Consider the following 20,019-nt stretch of genomic DNA (forward strand, 5'->3'; position numbering starts at 1 on the left):
CAGGCATGGTGTGCGGCAAGGCCAGGTGTATTTAAAGAGCCAGACAGAAGAGGAAGCCAATACTGCCATCTCCCAGGGCTGCTTCTCCAAACGGCAGCCCTGTAGGCATCTCGGGGCTTCGACGGTGCCAGAGGTGCTCACGGGCACCTGGTGCGCAACCCCGTGGGCCCCAGCCAGAGTCAGGGACAGCGTGGTGCTGACAGAGAGGGTACAGTCCACTGCCACATGGTCTTTGCTGTTACTGTCCCTGTCCCATCCCACAGAGGCACTCCTTTTCTTCCTTCCTCAGCCCCTCCCTAGCTGGAGTATCAGAGCTCCAGTAGAGGCCCATGTTTACCATGTATGGCCCAGACTTCCCATTTTACAGGTGGGAAAACTGACGCCCAGAGTAGAAATATACCAGACCTAGTCATATGGCGAGAGAGCAGCTAGGCTCATGCTAGAACCCAAGTCTCTTGATCTATAGTCCACTGATCTTTCCTCTGTGATGCATAATTTAGAGGTAATTTTGATTCAAGGTGCAACTGTAATCTGTTTTTAAATCATAAAATCAGTACTTGCTTGCTGTGACAAATCCAAATTTAATACATGCAAAAATAAGAATGCAATACAGAAAAAATACACTCCATCCCTCCACTCACCCACAAACATACACACACCAGAGATAAGCATTATAAAACATTGTTATGTGCTCTTCTCTTTCCGGTCCCAGGTGCTTCGGCAGCCGCAGGTTACGGTGCAGACATGGCCAAGTCCAAGAACCACACCACGCACAACCAGTCCCGAAAATGGCACAGAAATGGCATCAAGAAACCACGATCACAAAGATACGAGTCTCTGAAAGGGGTGGGCCCCAAGTTCCTGAGGAACATGCGTTTTGCCAAGAAGCACAACAAGAAGGGCCTGAAGAAGATGCAGGCCAACAACGCCAAGGCTATGGCTGCACGTGCTGAAGCTATCAAGGCCCTGGTCAAGCCTAAGGAAGTAAAGCCCACGATCCCGAAGGGTGTCAGCCGGAAGCTTGATCGACTTGCCTACATCGCCCACCCCAAGCTTGGAAGGCATGCCCGTGCCCGCATTGCTAGGGGTCTCAGGCTGTCCCGGCCACAGACCAAGGCAAAGGCCAAGACTGAGCCCCAAATCAAGGGCAAGGTCAAGGCTCAAATCAAGGCCCAAGCTCAAGCTCAAATCAAGAGCAAGGGCAAGGGCAAGGCCCAGGCTGAAACCAAGCCCAAGGCCCAGGCTGAATCCAAGCCCAAGGCCCAGAGTGAAACCAAGCCCAAGGCTCAGGCCCAAGCCAAATCCAAGGCCCAGGCCCAAGCCAAGCCCAAGGCTCAGGCCCAAACCAAGCCCTAGGCCCAGGCCACACCTGCAGCCCCAGTTCCGGCTCAGGCTCCTCCCAAAGGTGCCCAGCCCCCCGCAAAGGCTCCCTAGTAACAGCCTATGCCTGCCAATGCAAGGGCAGAAGGACTGGTGTGACCCCTGGGCTGCTATCTGCGTGGGGCTAGTGTCCTCCTGTGCTGTTTGTACAAATAAACCTGAGACAGGGAAAAAAAAATAATACATTGTTATGTGAGGAAGATAGGAATGAGGGCAGTGCTTCCAACACACACACACACACACGCACGCACAGAGGGAAAGAGAAAGAGGATTCTCCAGTCTTCTGTAACACAGCCTTGCCGAGGGCTACCCGCTCTTGGCTCGCATGCCTCTGAGACTGTGAGATCATTACCTCTGGAAGCATCCTGTCTACTTTCAGACAGCTCCAGTGGTCGTGGAGATCCTCCTTTAACTAGGTGGAAATGTGGCCACCTGCAGCCAGCCGTCACCAGCTCTACCGCAGTCTTGCAAGAACATGACTGGGTTCACTGTCACTCAGTGCCTTCATCGGGGACCCAAGCCACAGAGAACAATGGCAGAGAGATACATTCATTGTCCCCGCACCCCTCAGAGCTCCCCCATGGAAAGAGGATGTGATGTTCAGTGAATACACATGAGCCCCACTTTGAGAGAATTCACCTTCTCCAAGTCCAAACAGCCCATTCACGAGCAGAGACCATCTGCTTTGTAACGTGTATTTTTGCGTTCTTTTGGAAGGTAGGATTCTGCAGTAACAGAGAGTGCCACTGACTTCTACCTAAGCACCAACTCACACAACACTCACTGCCACACAAGGGCCACCCATTAACCTAGCGCCAGCCAAATTCTCCTCAGCCATGAGCATCTAAGGTGTAGGCTGGCCAAGAGCAGAGTCAGACAACTGATGCCCCCATCAGAGGAGGTACTAGGGAAAGAACAGAGCCAATGACATCCTGGCCACAACTGAGCTGTGGGCAAGATCAGACTGACACTGACAGAACATGCTAAATAACATGATGTCTTTTCACAGAAAATGCACACACCATAATACATGTGCACATGTTAATAACACATGACATGCCAATCTAAAACAGAGATGGCACCGAGACTGAATCCTGGCTGCTTGGCCACTGGTTGGGTATGAATCCTGCTTCTAGGAGTCCTTGCTGTGCCATCTTGGATGACAGTATAGACAGTGGCTCTGTTTACTTCCCAGTGTACAAAAAAGTGCTCGAATGTAGCTGGTGGTAGTAGCAGGTGCAAATAAGAAGGTGCTACTGATCCGAAGACATCCTGTACCCCTTGGCCCCTGTGTGCTGCCAAGATTGGCTATCATGATAACCATTATCATTTATTAGGGCCATGACAGGTAGGGTTTTGGTCACTTGACAATGCATTACTCCAGCTTACACTCACAGAACCCCAGGAGGCTGGCATGATTACTCATTGTATGGATGAAGAAATTTCCAATTCTTGCCTTGGGCTAACTCAAAACTCTGCCAGATTATGACTTGTGGCAAACTGCGAGGCAGGAACAGGGTAGGAAATGAGACTCCGTTCTGTAACAAGAGTGCTTGGGGGCGGGGGGAGGGAGGGGCAGAAAGAGGAACAGGGACTCTAAGGGCAGCAGAGGGCCAGTGGCTAGGATGGAGGCTGAAATAAACGACAGAGCCATCCATGTGATTGGTTGCCTCTGGTTGACATCTGGATACCTACAGTGGGCTCAGGGACGCTGCCCCTCTCCCTCTGCCCCGAGCACAGGGATAGGGAAGCCTGCCAATCACACGCTCAGCAAGTCACAGGCTCCCCTTCACGTTCTTACACAATGGTGTCTCATTGGCCAGGACCTGGCAGACACTCCTGGCTTTGATCAAAGGTCAGGAGAGACAGCAGCATTGCAGGACAGTGCCCTTGACCCTTCTCCATAGACCCAACTCCACCTGGAGTGAGTTCATCAGAAGCAAGAAACCTCTGCATGCCAAGTGCCCTGCACAGAGGAAGCCTTCGATAAACGCACGCTGACCGGACGGAAGGGGAAACAGGGGGAAGTGCTGTCCATGGTAGCGGATGTGTAGCCCTGTCCACAGGCTTCCTCTCCCCATGAACGTCTGCACGCCAATGGGCAGGTGTGCATCCACACACAACAACACACACTCACAGCTGTCCACAGCAACACAGCCCCACTCTTCCTCTCTGCTCCTGAAGCACAGCACGGGAATCTTTCAAGACACTGTGTGACCCTGCAGAGGCAATAGCTGCCCACACCTGGAAAGTCATTGAAACTGGCCTGCTCGCCACGCCACAGACTGAGAAAGGCCTGCCTTGGGCAAGCGGACCCAGGAGCTCCGTGGTTCCCTGTAGTTTGGACTTTACAGGGTCACAGGCTGCTCCATCCACACACACGGCAGGCTGCGTCCAGCCCGTGCTTGATTCTTCCTTGGCTAAAGATGGCCTTCCTGAACGTGGTCTACAGCCCTGGCTGGTGCGGTTGCCGCTTTCTCTCCTACTTTCCTGCTTGAAGACTCAATACTGGCCACCCTGAGCCTCTTCCAGATCCTCCTGCCACCACCCCACCGGACACCTGGCTTTTGTCCATGCTGTTCCCCCCGCCTGCTAACTGCTGATGGAGACTGCATCTCAGGGAAGCCTTATTTCACCTTCCCTCCGCAGCCAATTCTCCCACTTCCCCCTCCAGCGGCACCGTTGTCTGCGAGGCCTTATGACAACTCTCACCAGTCTCTAAGTTCTCAGAGAAATGAGAGCTGTGATTGCTCAAGCTTCCTATTACATCTCTGGAGTTGAGTGCAGGGCCTGGAATGCCGTGCATGCCCAGAGAATATCTGCTAAAGGAATAAAAGAACAAATGCCCCCTGGTCCTGGAAACAGTCACTCCAAACAGCATTCATTTGAAGGTTGTGTTTTTATTATTGTTTTAATTGTATTCAGTTATGGGGTACAGGATGACAATCTAATTCATCCATACAATGTGCAATGATCAAATCCAGGGAATTAGCATTTGCATCTCCTTAGACATTTTGTAAATATTTTTAATTAACACAAAACAACAATAAACTATCATGTAGCTTATGAATAACTAAAGGAGAGGAGTTCAGACTCCAAACACAAAGCAACAATAAGGAGATGGAAACATTAATTATCTCGATTTTTAAAAAATATTTTTATTCATTTATTTGAGAGGCAAAGATACAGACAGAGAGAGGGAGAGACAGAGAGAAAGGTCTTCTACCCACTGGTTCAGTCCCCAAATGTTTTTTTTTTTTTTATAATGGCCAGAGTTGGGCTGATCTAAAGCCAGGAGCCAGGAACCTCTTCCAGGTCTCTCACACGGGTGCAGGGGCCCAAGGATGTGGACCATTTCTCACTGCTTTTCCAGGCCACAGCAGAGAGCTGGATCAGAAGAAGAGCAGCCGGGATATGAACCGGCGCCCATATGGGATGCTGGCACCTCAGGCAGAGGCTTGGCTTACAAGCCACAGTGTGGGCCCCAATTGTCTCCATTTGATCTGGACACATTGTATACATGTATTGGAATATCACAACTATGTAAGATTATTGTGTGCGGTTATCTTTTTAAAATAAAGGTTTTCCCCCCCTTATACAAGTATTATCTATACCTAAAAGAGAACCCAAAAGGAAGTGGAAACTATCATCTCTCCCAGTATGAAAAGTGATCCCCAAACATCAAAATCAGGGGGCAGGCACCTCGGCACAAAGCAGGCAGAATGCCGGGGGTGCTGTCTGTGAGGTGACCAGCAGGAGTGGGACCTCAAGGTGTGCGCAGGGACCGCCTGTGTCTATCCCTGCTCCCCCCCCCCACTCCTCCAGGAGGCAGGTCTTTCACGCTGTTGCCTCCCAGACACCCTGGCTTCATAGCTCAGAGCAATAGAAGATCCTGACACAACAGACTACCCGAGTTCATGCTTTCTAAGTGAGATTTGACTCTTCAGAAAAAAAAAATACTTTAAGCTGAAAATTCTGTTTTGAAAGCAATCCAGCTCTCTGCTATGGCCTGGGAAAGCAGTAGAAGATGGCCCAAGTCCTTGGGCCCCTGCACCCATGTGGGAGACTCAGAAGAAACTCCTGGCTTCACACTGGCCCAGCTGCTGCCACTGTGGCCATTTGGGGAGTGAACCAGCACATGAAAGATCTCTCTCTCTCTCTCTTTCTCTCTCTCTCTCACTCAGCCTTTCAAATAAATAAATAAATCTTTAAATAAAAGTAATAATCTGGATCAAAAAAGCTCTGAATTCAGTACATTTCAAATTGAAAGTGAGCAAATGACTACTGAGAAAGAAAAAAAAAAAAACAGGCTCAGAGGACAGAAAAAGGCAAACAGTCCAAATTAAAAAGCCTTGAGGTGTAACTCAGCTACAGTATCGTCTCCTCAGGTTTTTGTCTACAGAAGGTACTTTTCATTTCAAGGAAGAAGAATAAATTTTCACTTGACAGCTAACATGATTCCCCTTGCAAAATTAAAACCCATTTTACCGGGGTTGTTTGGATTTTTCATTGTATTTTATTGACACATATAATTTCATGCTACAGATATAGCTCATATTTTATAAGCCTGTAAACAGACAAAGGAATCCACACCTTCCCCTCTAAATCAATGGAGCATAGCACGTGGAATGGGATGGAAGCATTTTAAAACCATGGACCAGCCCAATTTAGTTAACAGCCCAAGTAGGGGCAGAAGCTGCCAGCAAAGGCCAGTGGGTCTTAGGGGCCTCCCAACAGTGGTTCCTGAGCACAGCAGGGGAGGGTGACACACACAGGCCTGACCAGCAGCTTGACCCAAGGCCTTCCAGACAACGGCTAAGGAGAGTGAAGCGGACTGTCTGAGGACATCGTTCCCAGCGCAGTGTGTGCAGGACAAGGAGCAACAGTCCCCATGTCCTTTTTCAGAGAGAAAAGAGGGATGGACGTGCGGGAGGGGGGATGCCACTCAGCTGCAGAGGGTAACTCATCTCCTTCACTGGTCCTCCCTCTGTGTGTGACTAATGGCTTTGCATGTTTCTCTCCGGAACAACAAGCCATCAACCTGAGGGAGGCAGTGCACCTTGCAGGCCTCCAAGGGGGCCACTGGAGAGAACACAAGCAGGAGTTCCAATCCTTGCCCTGGAACTCACAGGGACTCCAGCAAATCATGTCAGCCCAGGGAGCACTGGTCCCTCCCACTGCAAGCTAGAAACAGAATCGGTTTCAGAAGGCTGTCCTTCTATGCACTGGGTCAGGTATGGTGGCTGCCAGATCACATTTGACCCCTGCAACAAGCCTGATGAGGTAGGGACTGGGTCATGGTCTTAAGCACAGCTCCAAAGCATTTACCAGTCCTCCAATCAAAAGGTGGGGCCTAATCCCCACCCCCTCCACTACTCTTTGTATGAGACAGCCTTCTAGGCTAATTTTTTAAAGATTTATTTATTTTAAAAGTCAGAGTTGAGAGAGAGATTGATTGATTGATTGATTCTTCATTGGCTGATTCACTCTCTAGATAGCTGCAATAGCTAGCACTGGGCTGGGCTGAAGACAGGAGCCAGTTGTTCCATCTGGGTCTCCCATGTGGGTAACAGGGGTCCAAATACATGGCCACCTTCTGCTGTTTTGCCCAGGACATAAGCAGGGAACCGGATTGGAAGTGGAGCAGCTGAGACTTGAACCAGCGCCCATATGGGCTGCCGGCATCATAGGCGGTGGCTTTACCCACTATGCCACAGCACCAGCCTGCCCCAAGGCTAGCTTCTAATAAAAGGTGGCTCACCAAACGCAATACAAGGTCTGTCTGTGAGCCTCTGCCCTCCCCAACAAGATGTGCCCACTTGCGTTCAGCCATCATGTTGTAAGGCAGCCTAGGCCATGGGGAGAGGCCACGGGTAGCCCAGCTAGATCCCTAGCTGACCACTGCTGGTAGCTAATGACCACTACCAATGACAGAGACAGGAGTGGGTGAGTGAACCCACAGCTGAGCCCAGCTTCAAGTTGCCCAAGATGGTGCTGAATGGAGCAAAGAAAACCATCCGTGCTGAGCCCTGCCCAAGTCAAAGATTTGTGAGCATGAGAAACGTTGCCCTTGCTTTAGGTCATTGTGTTGGAGTGGTTTGTCATATAGCATTAGATGTCTGGAAGAAACTGCTACTGCATCTACTTTACAGGAGAGAAAATTGAGGCATGGAGAGATGAGGCCAACTGCCTCACACAGCTTGCAAGTGGCATAGTCGGGATTTGAACCCAGCTGGCGAAGCTTCTGCCCTGAACCACTATTCCACACTGCTTCCCCAAGTGGATTCTCCAACACCAGAGCAAAGGTTTACAAAGATCGAGTCATCTCCAGCCCAAACTCTTCATTCTGGACTTGCTGGCCAAGAGTCTAATGTATTCATGGTCTTAAGCACAGCTCCACTTAGTTTGCACTTGGTATTTATTGTTTAACTCCATTTCAGTATCTTTTCTTTCAGGAAGAGTAACTATAAAATGAACACATATCTGGTTAATCTCCTAAGGTTTGAGTTGCTGGGAGGTAGGGATGGAGACGCAGGGACAGGATTGATGTTAGCATACTCTATGTGTTTATTATTCATTCTAGATGCACTGGAGAATAAACTGAGAGAGAAAAGTCACAATTCGCTGAGATTTAACATCAGGCTTTGTTACAAGGCATCATAGAAAACCTCCTTCTCTACCAGCTCCTGCTCCTCCCCCCACTACCCTACACTTTACCGCTAGGCATTCAAATACCTATTACTTTTGTACCGCAATGCCATTAGCGATACCCAAATTCAAGATCATGTCTCACTCTTCCTACTTGTCATAGGCAGACATTAACAGTGAATGTCTTGCTCACTGTGGTAGTCTCCTCAAATGCAAGTTTGCTCTTAATTACTAAGAAGGTTGAAAATACCTTGTCTGTCTCTTTTGCCATTCTGGTCATCAAAACTCATTGAGTGGTGATGAAGTGATATACAAGACTGATTTTTCCGGCAAAGGTACATGGACAGCACAGGTAGAAAGCAAGTGGAGGGCATGGGGAACAGGTAAAATGGTAGCTGGGATTGGCCAGAGCTGAAATCCTAGGAAAGATCTGACCAGGTGCTAAGGATGTGGCAAGGCATTGAGGTTCAAGCAGAAGAATGGAGCTGAGAGGAGGTGGCATGGTGAATGAGCACTAGAGAATGGAGGCCCTGGGACCCAGTGACTCCCGTGAGATGCTGGACCCCTGCTGACTTGGTCTGGGATGTCTATGGACCAATTAGCCAAGCTACCCTTCAGCTTCTCCAGTCTTAAGTCGGGGGTGATACTGCAGCAGCCACTATACCTCAGTAACAGGGATCCCTAGGGACAATGTTGTCACTCACTGCCCAGGATCAGTTAAGACAGTGCATTTAAGAACTTTGTATCATGTCTGGCATGGGGTCATTTCATAGTAAACAGTGACTGTTCCTCACACTCACCAAGCCTGTCCTATCTCAGAGCCTCCTCAACATTGTGCTTGCCTCCCCAGGCCTTCCAGCTCCTTCTCAGCAGGCAGAATCTGCCTCCACTCCACGCCCTTAGAGAAGCTTTCTCTGATCATTTCCCAGCCACCCCCAACACCCCTTGCACTACCTCACTTTCCTCACCACAGGCAAGCCATATGACTTACTCATTAGTCCTTGATTACGATGCAACCCATCAACCCAATCTCGCCACTCCCTGACCACTTGGTTCATTCTTCCCTTCCCAACCCCAGCTGAAATTTAATGATTTCTTTTTTTCTAGCTTACTGCTTCTGTCCAGAGGCTGAGACTATCTTGTTCACCCTGAACTTCTCTGAGTCCCCAGGACTAACACATGGTAGGAGCTCGATGAATATTTACAGAAGGATGGAATTCATATTGATTATTCTTCTGCAGGCAGGGAAGCAGGTTGAGGAATCTGTGACAGATCTCAGAGCTATGCACGGAGGATGAAAAATGGAAGCAAGGCATGATGAGTTCTTGCCGAGGGAGACTCAAGAGATAGAAATTGGGGGCCCAGGACTGTCCACCATGAAAAGTCACAGAGAAGCAGCAGGGGCAGCAGTCAAGGAGGCCAGAGCAGAATCAAGCCTCAGGCTACTGGCACCCACACAGCTCATCTCCAAATAAAGCGATATCCACGAGGTGTCCCAGAGGGTTATCATTTAATCAGGCTCCATATATAAACTGTCCCACAAATTTATGATCCTGTACAAACAATCACTTCCTGGAATGTTTGCACAAATGCTGCTGATTATGAAATTCTGGCCAAAGGACAAAGCTATCACATGGCCAGGGTCACAGAGCAACCCAGGCCATGGAATAGGAGCAGAAAGATTCTGCCTCTGACCCCAAGCTGCAGTTTGCCTGATGTGACCAGCTCACAGTTGAGAGACGATATAGGAACCCAGCCAGTTCCTCACTGCTGAGAGCTTAGCCCTTTGTGCAGGGCAGGAGGATCCTGGGGAAGTTCAAGAGGTCTGGGCCAATCTGTCCACGCCACAAGGGCACAGATGAGACGTCTGGGAGTAGCAAGCTCTGAAAAGAGTAATGTATTCAAGATTCACAGTACCACAAACACTGTGGAAGCACCTACTGTGTGCCATGCATTGCATTGGCCTGCTTATGTAGAGCATGCCATTTAACCCTTGTAACAGCCCTGTGAGATGGCTGTTGTTGATCTTCATGGCTCAGAGGAGGGTCCCAGAGGGAAAAGGATCTCACTAGCATCACTAGTCTGATGGGTAGGACAGTCAGATTCAAATCCAGGCACGCTGAGTCCAAATTCTGTGCCCTTTATGATATGTTACACAGCCTGCGAGACACAAGATGCACTGGCACATCACAATGAGCTGCAACTTAGCTCATGCAGGTGAGTGGCGAATGTCTTCATTTACCCAGCTCCGCCAGACGAAAGGCCCTGTCTTAACAACTTCTACCTCCCAGGGGCCCAGGGTCTTGCCTGGTGCACTGCAGCCATTTATCAGATGTTGGCTGAATTGACTGATGGTGGATTGACTGCTACCAGACAGGAAGAGCAGCTGGCCAGCCACTGCTCACCCCCTACTTGCTCACAGATGAGCAAGTTTATGAGACTCGCTTTCATCTGTGGAGACTTCAGGGAAATTAATGTGACTACGGGAAGAATGGCAGCCTGGATCAAAAGGCATAGCCTGAGAAAGTAGGCAACAGACCCAAATGTCATGTCAAAAATGAGCCTGGCTCATAGCAAACTGTCGGGGACAGAGTAGGAGAGCGTAAAGTCTAGAGTAGAAAGAACCTGGCTTCAAATCCCAGCTTCTCAGCAAGTTCCATGACCTTGGCTAGACACTCAACTTCCTGAACGGCAATATCCTCGCCTGCCTTATGGGCTTGCTGTAAGGATTGCAGATCATGTACGTAAAGTCTATGGTACATGGCACGTGTTCAATAAACTATGGCTCTTGTTAATTTCAGAGGTGATCCCTACTCCAGAACACTAAGAGTTTCAGATGTTATTTTGCCCAACCCATTCAGACATCTGATGTTGATTTCATAGCAGGTTACTAGGAAAGCAGTGTTCAATGGTCGAACAGCAATTCTCCAAATCTACCACTGCCACCCACTTCCCCTCAACGACCTTCTCAGACACAAAACCCCACCTATCTGCAAGTCGGTCTTTCTGTGACAATTGCATCACAGGAAGTTTAGAAAAACAGATTCTCAGATGCAAAATGTGTTACATGGGTGTTTTTAATACCCAACAATTAAAATCTTCGGAATGACAGAATCAGCAGGCAGAACCCAGCTGCAAAGAAGCCAAACTCAACACATCCAACGTTAAAACTACTTCTGCTGGGAGCTGGGGAAAGTCAGCCTCTTGGAAGGATTCTCAGATGAGCCATAGGCTTGGAAGGAGAGTCACAGATGGTCATTCTCTTGAGACACTAGGAAGTCTTACAAAGCATTCTCAAACAAAGACTTAATAGTGTGACACTGTGTCTGACACACCTCATCTCCCTGGCCTTCCATCCCCAAGTCCAACATTTCCGACTTGAAGTTTTCAAGGTAGCATCTTCTAGTAAGTGGATCTGTCTTCTATGATTGTCATTGTAGGTGCAGTCAAATCGCCTGAAGAACTTGTTCAATTAATTATTTTTACTTTTATTTCAAAGGCAGACAGACAGAGCTTTTCCATCCACTGGCCCATTCCCCAGATACTCACAATAGCCAGTGCTGGGCCTGGCTGAAGCCAGCAGCCCAGAATTCCAGGTCTCCCACATGGGTGGCAGGGACTCCACCACTTGAGCCATCATTCGCTTCCCAGGGTATGCTTCAGCAGAAAGCTGGAATTGGGAGTGGAGCCAGGAATTGAACCTGGGCACTCCAGTGTGGGATGCAGGTATCCCAAATAGCATCCTAACTCCTACACACCCTGGAGGGACTTGTTAATGAGCAATTTCTGGTTCTGAAAGACTGGGCAGGGGCCTAGAATTCTGCATTTTCCACATGCTCCCAGGAGATGCCATGTGGCCTGCACACTTAGAGTGGAAAGGCACAAGGGAAACAAGTCGGTGCCTAACGCCTAAGGTTCACTGCAGGGAACCAAATGCTTGTAGGTTTTTTCCCCTGCAATGAGATTTTTACTATAAATGGAACTCTTAAATTAGACTTGAAAATTAAAGAACTCTATTTCAAACTGTGGCAAAAATGAAGACTTGTAGAGAATAAAGAACTTTGTAACTGTCACCTGAGCCAGAGTGAGACATCTTCACGGGCACTGGGAGGGCCCCTGCCCTCTGCTTACGTCACAGGCACTCGGCATCAAGCCCCCCGAAGCTTTACCCAACTGACCCTGTCCCGGCTTCCTGGGCTCCAGAGCCCCCTTCAGCCTGGCAGCCTCACTCAGCACCAGCCAACTTGCCAGTCCTTCTGTCTTTTTGCTTTTGAAAGAAAATGTTTTTCTGTTCCACTTGGTTGGCCAAACAGGGAAGGGAAGGAAAATGTCCCCAGGAGGGAAAGATGTTCGCAGCGCAGCAACTTCTCTTCCATGAACTTCCTCCCAGGCCGGGCTCCAGCAGTCTGAGCTTCCCGGCCACTTCCTAACTACCCAAGCGTTGCCCCCACGCATGCCCTTCTCCTTGAAATGCATCTCTATCCTCACCACCTCCCTGGCTCCACACAGCGTGGTGCTCCTTACCTAGCCCAGACTCTCAGCCCGGGAAGTCCATGGATTCCCTCTGTCCCAGCCAGAGGCTTCCCTGCAGCCATTAAGGCCCACCGCATCTGGCTGACTTGGTTCACAAATGCTTAAGACCACCAAACAGGATGAAGACGAGCTGACATCAGAAATGTGAACTGAGGAGCCGGTGCAGGGCACAGCAGGGGAAGCCACTGCCTGCATTGCCGGTACCCCAAGTCAGAGCACTGGGTTGAGTCCCAGCTGCTCTGCTTATGATCCAGCTCCCTGTGAACAATGCACCTTGGAGAGCAGCAGCACAAAACCCCAGTACTTCAGCCCCTGAACTCCCAGATGGAGTTCTTGGCTCCTGGCTTTGGCCTGGTGAAACCCCGGCTGCTGTGACCATTTAGAGGATGAACCAGCAGATAGATCTCTCTCTCCCTCTCTCCTTCTCTCCCTCTCTCTGTCTCTCTGTCTCTCTCTGTCTTTTGCCCTTCACCCACTGCCTTTTCAAGTCATGGAGATAAGAGTTTGCAACTTATTTCAAAACCTCACTTTAGTTTTGCCAACTCGCATTTTCTCCCCATCAAACCAAGGTCAACGTTGTTGATGAATTTCCAGATGTTACACAATGGCTTAATGAAAACTGCTGAAGAAGCCTCGGGTGGAAGTTAGTCTTAAAGCTGTGCCGTTCCCAACTTGAACTTGATAAAATGGGCTCCCCACTGTCACATGTTGTGTCTGAGAATTTGTGAAAGCACATCCTGCATTTCCACTGACATTCAGATTCAACAGGCACTCGGGGAGCACCTATCATATGCCAGGACTTCTTTTTTGTACATGATCCATTGAAATCAACTGTATGAGATAATTCCATTCTTTCCACCCAGGAGAAAACAGGCTCAGAAGATGACCGCTTGGCCAAAACCACATAGTTAAGACATTCCAGCGGCCCCTGATTTCAAACCAGACTCTCCTCATTATAAGATGGCATCAGCTTCCCCCATCAGAGCTGCAGCTTCTGTGTACCCCACAGTGCCTGATTCAATGAAGACACAAAGCACGTCTGTTAATTGGATTTGCTTTGCCTTGTATTCATGCTTTTAGGCAACTGAACAAAGCCTTGCTCACTACAATTTATTGCATTAATTTAAGATAATTGTTTTTTTAATACCAAGGGGTCAAAATACAACTATATTTAAAAAGAGATTGAGAAAAAAAAGTTTGGGTAGACAGAACAAGGTCATTATTAACACCATGCGCATTCACTTATCCACTTATTTTCAAAGAACTTAAATATGGAAGTAAAGGCAAGAGGTTAAAAATAATATTTTTATTGTTCCTCATGAAGTCAAGGCTAAGGGAGACAAAAAGGACAAGCAAACACAGGTGCCTCAAAACTCATATTTTCAATTGACGGATTAAGTTTGAAATTGGTTATGAGATAATAGATATGTCTGATAAATGAAAAAATATAGGAAATAACACCAGGTATGTGATGGCTGACTTAACCAGGCTTTATTTTGCAAGCTTTCTATATGTTCCTGGAAAGCATTAACTTGATTTTACCCATCCTGAATCCCGGCTGGAGCCAGAAGCAAGGAACTAAATTCAGGTCTCTCGTGTGGATGGCAGAGGCACAGCCACGTAAGCTATCAACTGCTGCTTCCCAAGGTATGCATTAACAGGAAGCTAGAATAGAGAGTGGAGATGGGACATGAACCCATGCACCCCAAAATGGGACATGGGCATTGCAAGCAGTGGCCTAACTACTAGGCCAATCACCTGCCCCGAGTAATTTTTTTTGATTCTATAAACTATTTTATTGGCTAAGTATTTTTGAACAAAATTTTACATGAACAGGAATTTGATTTCACAATTGCACTGCACCAAGAACCTGGTTCCTTCCACATCCTGACCAACTTCAGGAATTGTCAGAATTTTTATGAAAAAATTCTAAGGAGTGGGAAATGTTATTACATTTTGGTTTTAAATTGCATTTTCCCTGGTTACTAGAAATGTGGAATTCCCCTCTGTGTATTTATTGGCCATTCTTACATCTTCTTTTGTGAAGTGCCTATTCAAGCCTTTTGCCCATTTTTAATTGAGTCAGTTATTTATTGAGAATTTGCAGGAAATGTTTATATATTCTGGATGCGAATATTTTGTCAGATGTATCTATTTTGAGTATTTTTCTTCCAGTTGCTGTTTCAACTCACTCTTGTAGAAGTATATTTTTGACAAGACTGCAGACAGATTCACACATACTATTAGAGTCCCAACTTGGGGATAACAAAGCCCATGGTGAGAGTATCAATCCAGGGGCCAGCACTGTGGCATAGCAGGTAAAGCTGCCACCTGCAGTGCCGGCATCCCATATGGGCGCCGGTTCGAGTCCTGGCTGCTCCACTTCTGATCCAGCTCTCTGCTATGGCCTGGGAAAGCAGTGGAAAATGGCCCAAGTCCTTGGGTCCCTGCACCTGTGTAGGAGACCTGGAAGAAGCTCCTGGCTCCTGGCTTCGGATTGGTGCAGCTCCAGCCATTGCAGCCAATTGGGGAGTGAACCAGCGGATGGAAGACCTCTCTCTCTCTCTCTCTCTCTCTCTCTCTCTCTCTCTCTGCCTCTCCTCCTTCTGTGCAACTCTTTCAAATAAATACATCTTTAAAAAAAAGAGTATCAATCCAGAGAAGGCAGCTCCATCAAACATTCCATACCAGATGCTTTGGTAGATTAAGGCTGAGAGTAAAGGCTCCATTTTGTGGTCTTCAATCTGTCCAGAGGGTCTGTTATACCCTGGGTACATGGAGGATATCATGGGACTCATGATCCCATTAAGAGCAGGATTCACACTAAGAGCAGAACTTCTGTGGGGGAGCCAAGGAGGTGAGTGACACATGTGCAGAGTCCATGTGAAGAGATATCCATGACCGCAAATGTCCGGCAATGAAACTGCCAATGACCATATGCAGCCCTATGCTAGATAATTCCACAGATACTTGTGTCAATTCACATTTGTCTCTGTCCCTCACACTGTCCAAGTCAACATTCGCACAATGATAAATGTAGTAAAGAATGTTCAATGTCATAATTAAAGTGAGCAAGGGGAAAATATGAGTCTTTGTAACTTTAACTCATTCTGTTTACTAATGTAAATGCGCATGTTTCATAGAAAATTTAGTAATACAGATCAGCAGAGAAGAGGGGAGAAATCTCATAAACTCTATACCTTAGTAATATTTTAACATTTTAAGGTATACCCTTTTAGTCTTTTTGTTCTGCATATAAAGCTATATCTACATATGTACATAATGTTTATATTTAATTCATAAAATGGGCTCTTGGGATAATACTGTTTTTGCAATCTTCTCTATGTCTGTGCTATGAATATTTGTCATGGCAGTGCAGGTCTTCTATTACATAATGCTAAATGGCTGGATGGCTCTCAATTGAATAGACACACTAGGGTTTATTTAGCCAATTTCTGATTGCTGAAAATTTAGGTTGTTTCCAATTTTTCCCTTACATGCAACACTAGGAGACACATTTTTAATAGCTAAATCTTTCAGCACCCAAGATGATTTGCTTCGAATAAATTTCTGGAAGTGGAACTGCTGGCTTAACAGGAATGTGAGCGTTTGGGGCTTTGACACGTCTTGCACAACTGCTGTCTCACTGAAAGGAAAAACCTTTAGCATTCATTGGGTCAGAATGCAGCTGGCGCTGCGCCGGGACCTTTAACTGCCTCCCCTCACTCCTTGCAGTGACCCGGCGCGGATGGTATTACCACGGCTTCACAGAGGAGGCCTCTGGAGTTGAGGTGCATGATTACTAAGTGGTAACCTGGGAGCAGAACCCAGTCGTGCTGTTCTAAAAGGGGCTAAACTATCGGGACCAGGGGTGGGAGGCAGCAGACTGCTACACTACCTCAATGCCTCAATAGCCACACAAGAAATGATGTCTTGCTTATACCATAGTCCAGGGCTGTGGTCGGGTGGCAGCTTTGCTCTAGGTAGTCATCCAGGTACTCAGGTTCCTTTCACCCTGTGAGCCTCCTCTGAGTCCTCGAGGATCACCAGTAGGGTTTTGGATGGTGGAAGGGTGGAGATGGGCCTGGAAGTGGCGCACATCTCTTCTGCTCATTTCCTATTAGCTAGTAGTCATTGACACAGCCACTCCTGGCTGCACCAGAAGTAGCGCAGGCAGTGGGGCTGTGAGCCCAGAAAGGGGAGAACACAGACATTAGCGTATTGTAGCAGTGTCCGTCACAGGGTGGGGACACATAGGTCTTCTTCCTAACCTTCAGTTAACTGGAACAATCCATGAGTCCTTTATCCTGAGCAGACTGCTTGCAGTCACCCATCCTGTGCTCAGTCCCAGCCCCAGCCTCCCAATTGTGTGCCTATGGGTGTCACAGCAGTGACTGTAGCTAACAGTGGGCGCTCTCCGCACATGCAGTGGAACAGTCAAAGGCTGAGCACCCAAACTTTGGAGCCAGACTGCCTGGGTTCAAATTCTGGCTCTGTTGCTTATGAGCGGTGTGCCTCAATGTCCTCATCTGTAAAATGGGGCTAGTATGCGACCCTCTGCCTTCAGTGGTTGTGAGGACTGAATGGGTTGTAGCTGTGAAAGCACTCAGAACAACGGCTGGCACAGAGCACAGCTTCTCCGAGGGATGGTATGCCACACAGCGGGCCAAGTGCCTGGAAGCTGTTAGGCTGCTTCAGCCCACAGTGTCCTCCTCTGCAAAGTGGGAGGGAGGCTGACTTCCCACAAGGCTGGCGATGCAATGATACCAAGTCACCTATGGACAGCACAGCCCGGCGCCCTGCTGGGGTGAGCTGCTCCGCGAATGGCAGAGAATGCTGGGCTCCACCACGTGTCCAATTCATCAAGGTTTGCCGGACGGCGTAATTGCCTCACCCTGTGCTGCTGTCGAAGGTCACTGGCAACAATTCCGTGCTCTCATTCAGCATGGGCTGCGGGAAAAGGCCGACTTCTACGCTCACCTCCTGTCCCTTTGTGCACAGGGAACACACGAGCCTGCTCGGAGGACACTGTGCCCTTCCCCCCTCAGGCTCCATTCAGTGCAGACTGAAAAGGAACTGCCTTTCCCAGCTGCCTCTCTAAAATATTCAAGCCGCAGATGGATTCCAGTGCACGACGCAGCCTCTGCAAGCCCAGGGCACTTCTCTTTCCAGCAGCATGCCCACCTGGCAGTCAGGCAGCAATGGCCCCAGCGAGCAGCCTGGGACCAGTCCCAGCAGGCTGGCATAGGGCACACCGCCTGTGGCTGCCTGGATTCTACCAGGCAGGTGGACTACAAGCCTCGTCAGTCCTGATGGCATCTCTGGTTCGCTTGTATCTGGTGTCCTCCTGTCCCTCTCCCTATCCCAGCTCCCGAGATGCCACCTCTAGCCCACTTTCCCCTGGGCAGGAGCTCAGGGGGTACTGAGATGTCCCACTCACTTTCCAGGTCTCCCCATCACATAAACTGTTTTCCATGCTAGTGGGAAGGACACAGGCCCTGGAGTATGGAAAGTTCACCAACACCTGTACTTTACCAGCTACACATTCATTCATCCATTCACTTAAATATTGACATAAATAAATCTTTCAAGTAAACGTGTACAGAATGTCAATGTGCTGTCACCATGCTAGGTGCCAGGATCAGTCCAGTAAATCATGTTCCTGCTTTCATCAAGCTTCCAGTCCAGTGGGGGAGAGGAGGAGAGAGACAAGGAGGTAGGTGATGAAGGGACTGAGTGATGACAGTGACAGCAGGGGTAAGCCCCAAGGAGAGAAGATCCCCTCATTTGCAGGAGGGGCAGTCAGCAGAGGGAGGGGAGTCAGCACAGGTTTCCCAGATGAGGTGATGCCTCCCCTAAACTTAAGGTACGAGCAGAATCAGACAGGCAAAGGTAGGGAGGCCAGGGCGGGCTTCTAGGCAGCGGACGGAGTACAGGCACGGGCAGCAACAGGGCACCATGGCAACCTGCTCCGAACGACTCAGTGGAGAGGGAGCAAAGGTGGGGCTGCCTAGAGTTACAGGGGTGTAGGTTGTAGCTACAAGGTACCCAACTCAGCCTGCTTTGTTTCCCCAATTTCAACACTAAGAGTCCCACACCCCAGGAACCAACCCCCAAAACCTGCCCAAAGTAGGAGGTTGGACACCCTATCTGAGTTACTCTTGGTCATTCCTTAGCACGAACTTGGACAAGGAACTTAGCAAGGAACTTGGATATTTTGAAAACCTGACAAGGAACCTGTGGAAGACCATCAGCTCACAAATGATGTGATGAGATTTGCATCTGTAATCTATGCAGACTAGCTCACCCTCTGCCTTTGCCATCAGGACAGTGGGTTCACCTTCCTCTATGAGCAGCCTCTGGCATTACATCATGAGATAGATTACACTTCAGAGTGCACTGGCCACTAGTGCTTTGCCATGAACTTGAAGATCCTGCCATGTCCTGTTGGCCTGCCGTCACAGAGGATGTCACAGGGAATTACCGCAGATGGGGTTCTTCCCTCCTGCACACACACTACTCCGAAGGCACTCTACTTTCTGAGCAGCTCATTAGATAACAGAACGTGGAGATTCCAGAGGTGATCCAAAGTGGCACAATTGCCAGTTAGTGCCTTCAAGACTTTGAGAGTCACGGGGATGAGCAATCTCACGCAAGGAGACAGCAGGAGCCTTGGGAAATCCAATATGGAAAGGATCCCACAGCAAGGAACCTGACGGATGTCAGCACCCTGTGTTGTGTTCACATCTCATTAAGGCCAACTAAACTCTGCCAGAGTACAAAGCAGACATATTCCATTATTTATTCATCTTATTTGTTTGCAGGGAAAGATGCTCCTTGCACGGTGAACTGCAAGGAACGCACAACAACAGAGGGGTCAGGGGAATTAGACAAAAAGAGTGGTGCAGCCTGCATGGGAGACCTGGAGGAGGCTCCTGGCTCCTGCCATCAGATCAGTGCAGCTCCGGCCATTGCGACCATCTGGGGAGTTAACCAATGGATGGAAGACCAAACTCTCTCTCTCTACCTCTCTCTGTAACTCTGCCTTTCAAATAAATGAATAAATCTATTTAAAAAATAGTGGTGCAGGAGCCTGGGAGGTAAAAGGCATCTACACATCTACAACTGTAGTGACAGTAATGATCTAACTTTCTCCTATGTCCACAATGGCAAGCGCTTAGAGCTGTCCCAGATATTCATGGAAGCTGGCTTGCCACAAAATTGGTTGGAGCTCACTGAGTTCTTGGGGCTGCTGGGGGTGGAGAGGCTTCCCGGGAAGGCTTTGTGGGCAGCTGTGAAGATCACCACGTGGCTGGACACCGTGTGCAGATTGCAAAACAAAAAGAGGGAAGATGAGGGTGGATCTCGAAGGAATGCCAGGCAAAGCAGGTGGACTGCAGTGAGTTGGAGGAAAAAGGTCCCAGAAGCAAGCCCGGGGCTCTGTCAGCTCCCTGGGGG

General features: G+C 48.7%; 1 protein-coding gene across 1 annotated transcript; it reads left to right on the forward strand.

Annotated features, from left to right (window-relative positions):
* Positions 1-714: 714 nt before the first annotated feature.
* On the forward strand, positions 715-1,550 carry LOC133764401 (large ribosomal subunit protein eL29-like). Its single transcript, XM_062198076.1, has one exon. It carries the CDS (start codon positions 745-747, stop codon positions 1,354-1,356), a length of 612 nt encoding a protein of 203 aa, XP_062054060.1. The 5' UTR covers positions 715-744; the 3' UTR covers positions 1,357-1,550.
* Positions 1,551-20,019: the final 18,469 nt, after the last annotated feature.

This window comes from Lepus europaeus, chromosome 7, assembly GCF_033115175.1.
Source record: "Lepus europaeus isolate LE1 chromosome 7, mLepTim1.pri, whole genome shotgun sequence".
NCBI lineage: Eukaryota > Metazoa > Chordata > Mammalia > Lagomorpha > Leporidae > Lepus > Lepus europaeus.

Bases quoted from the DNA above. Each gene is read 5' to 3' on its own strand.
- LOC133764401 (XM_062198076.1), top strand. From the start codon at position 745: ATGGCCAAGTCCAAGAACCACACCACGCACAACCAGTCCCGAAAATGG.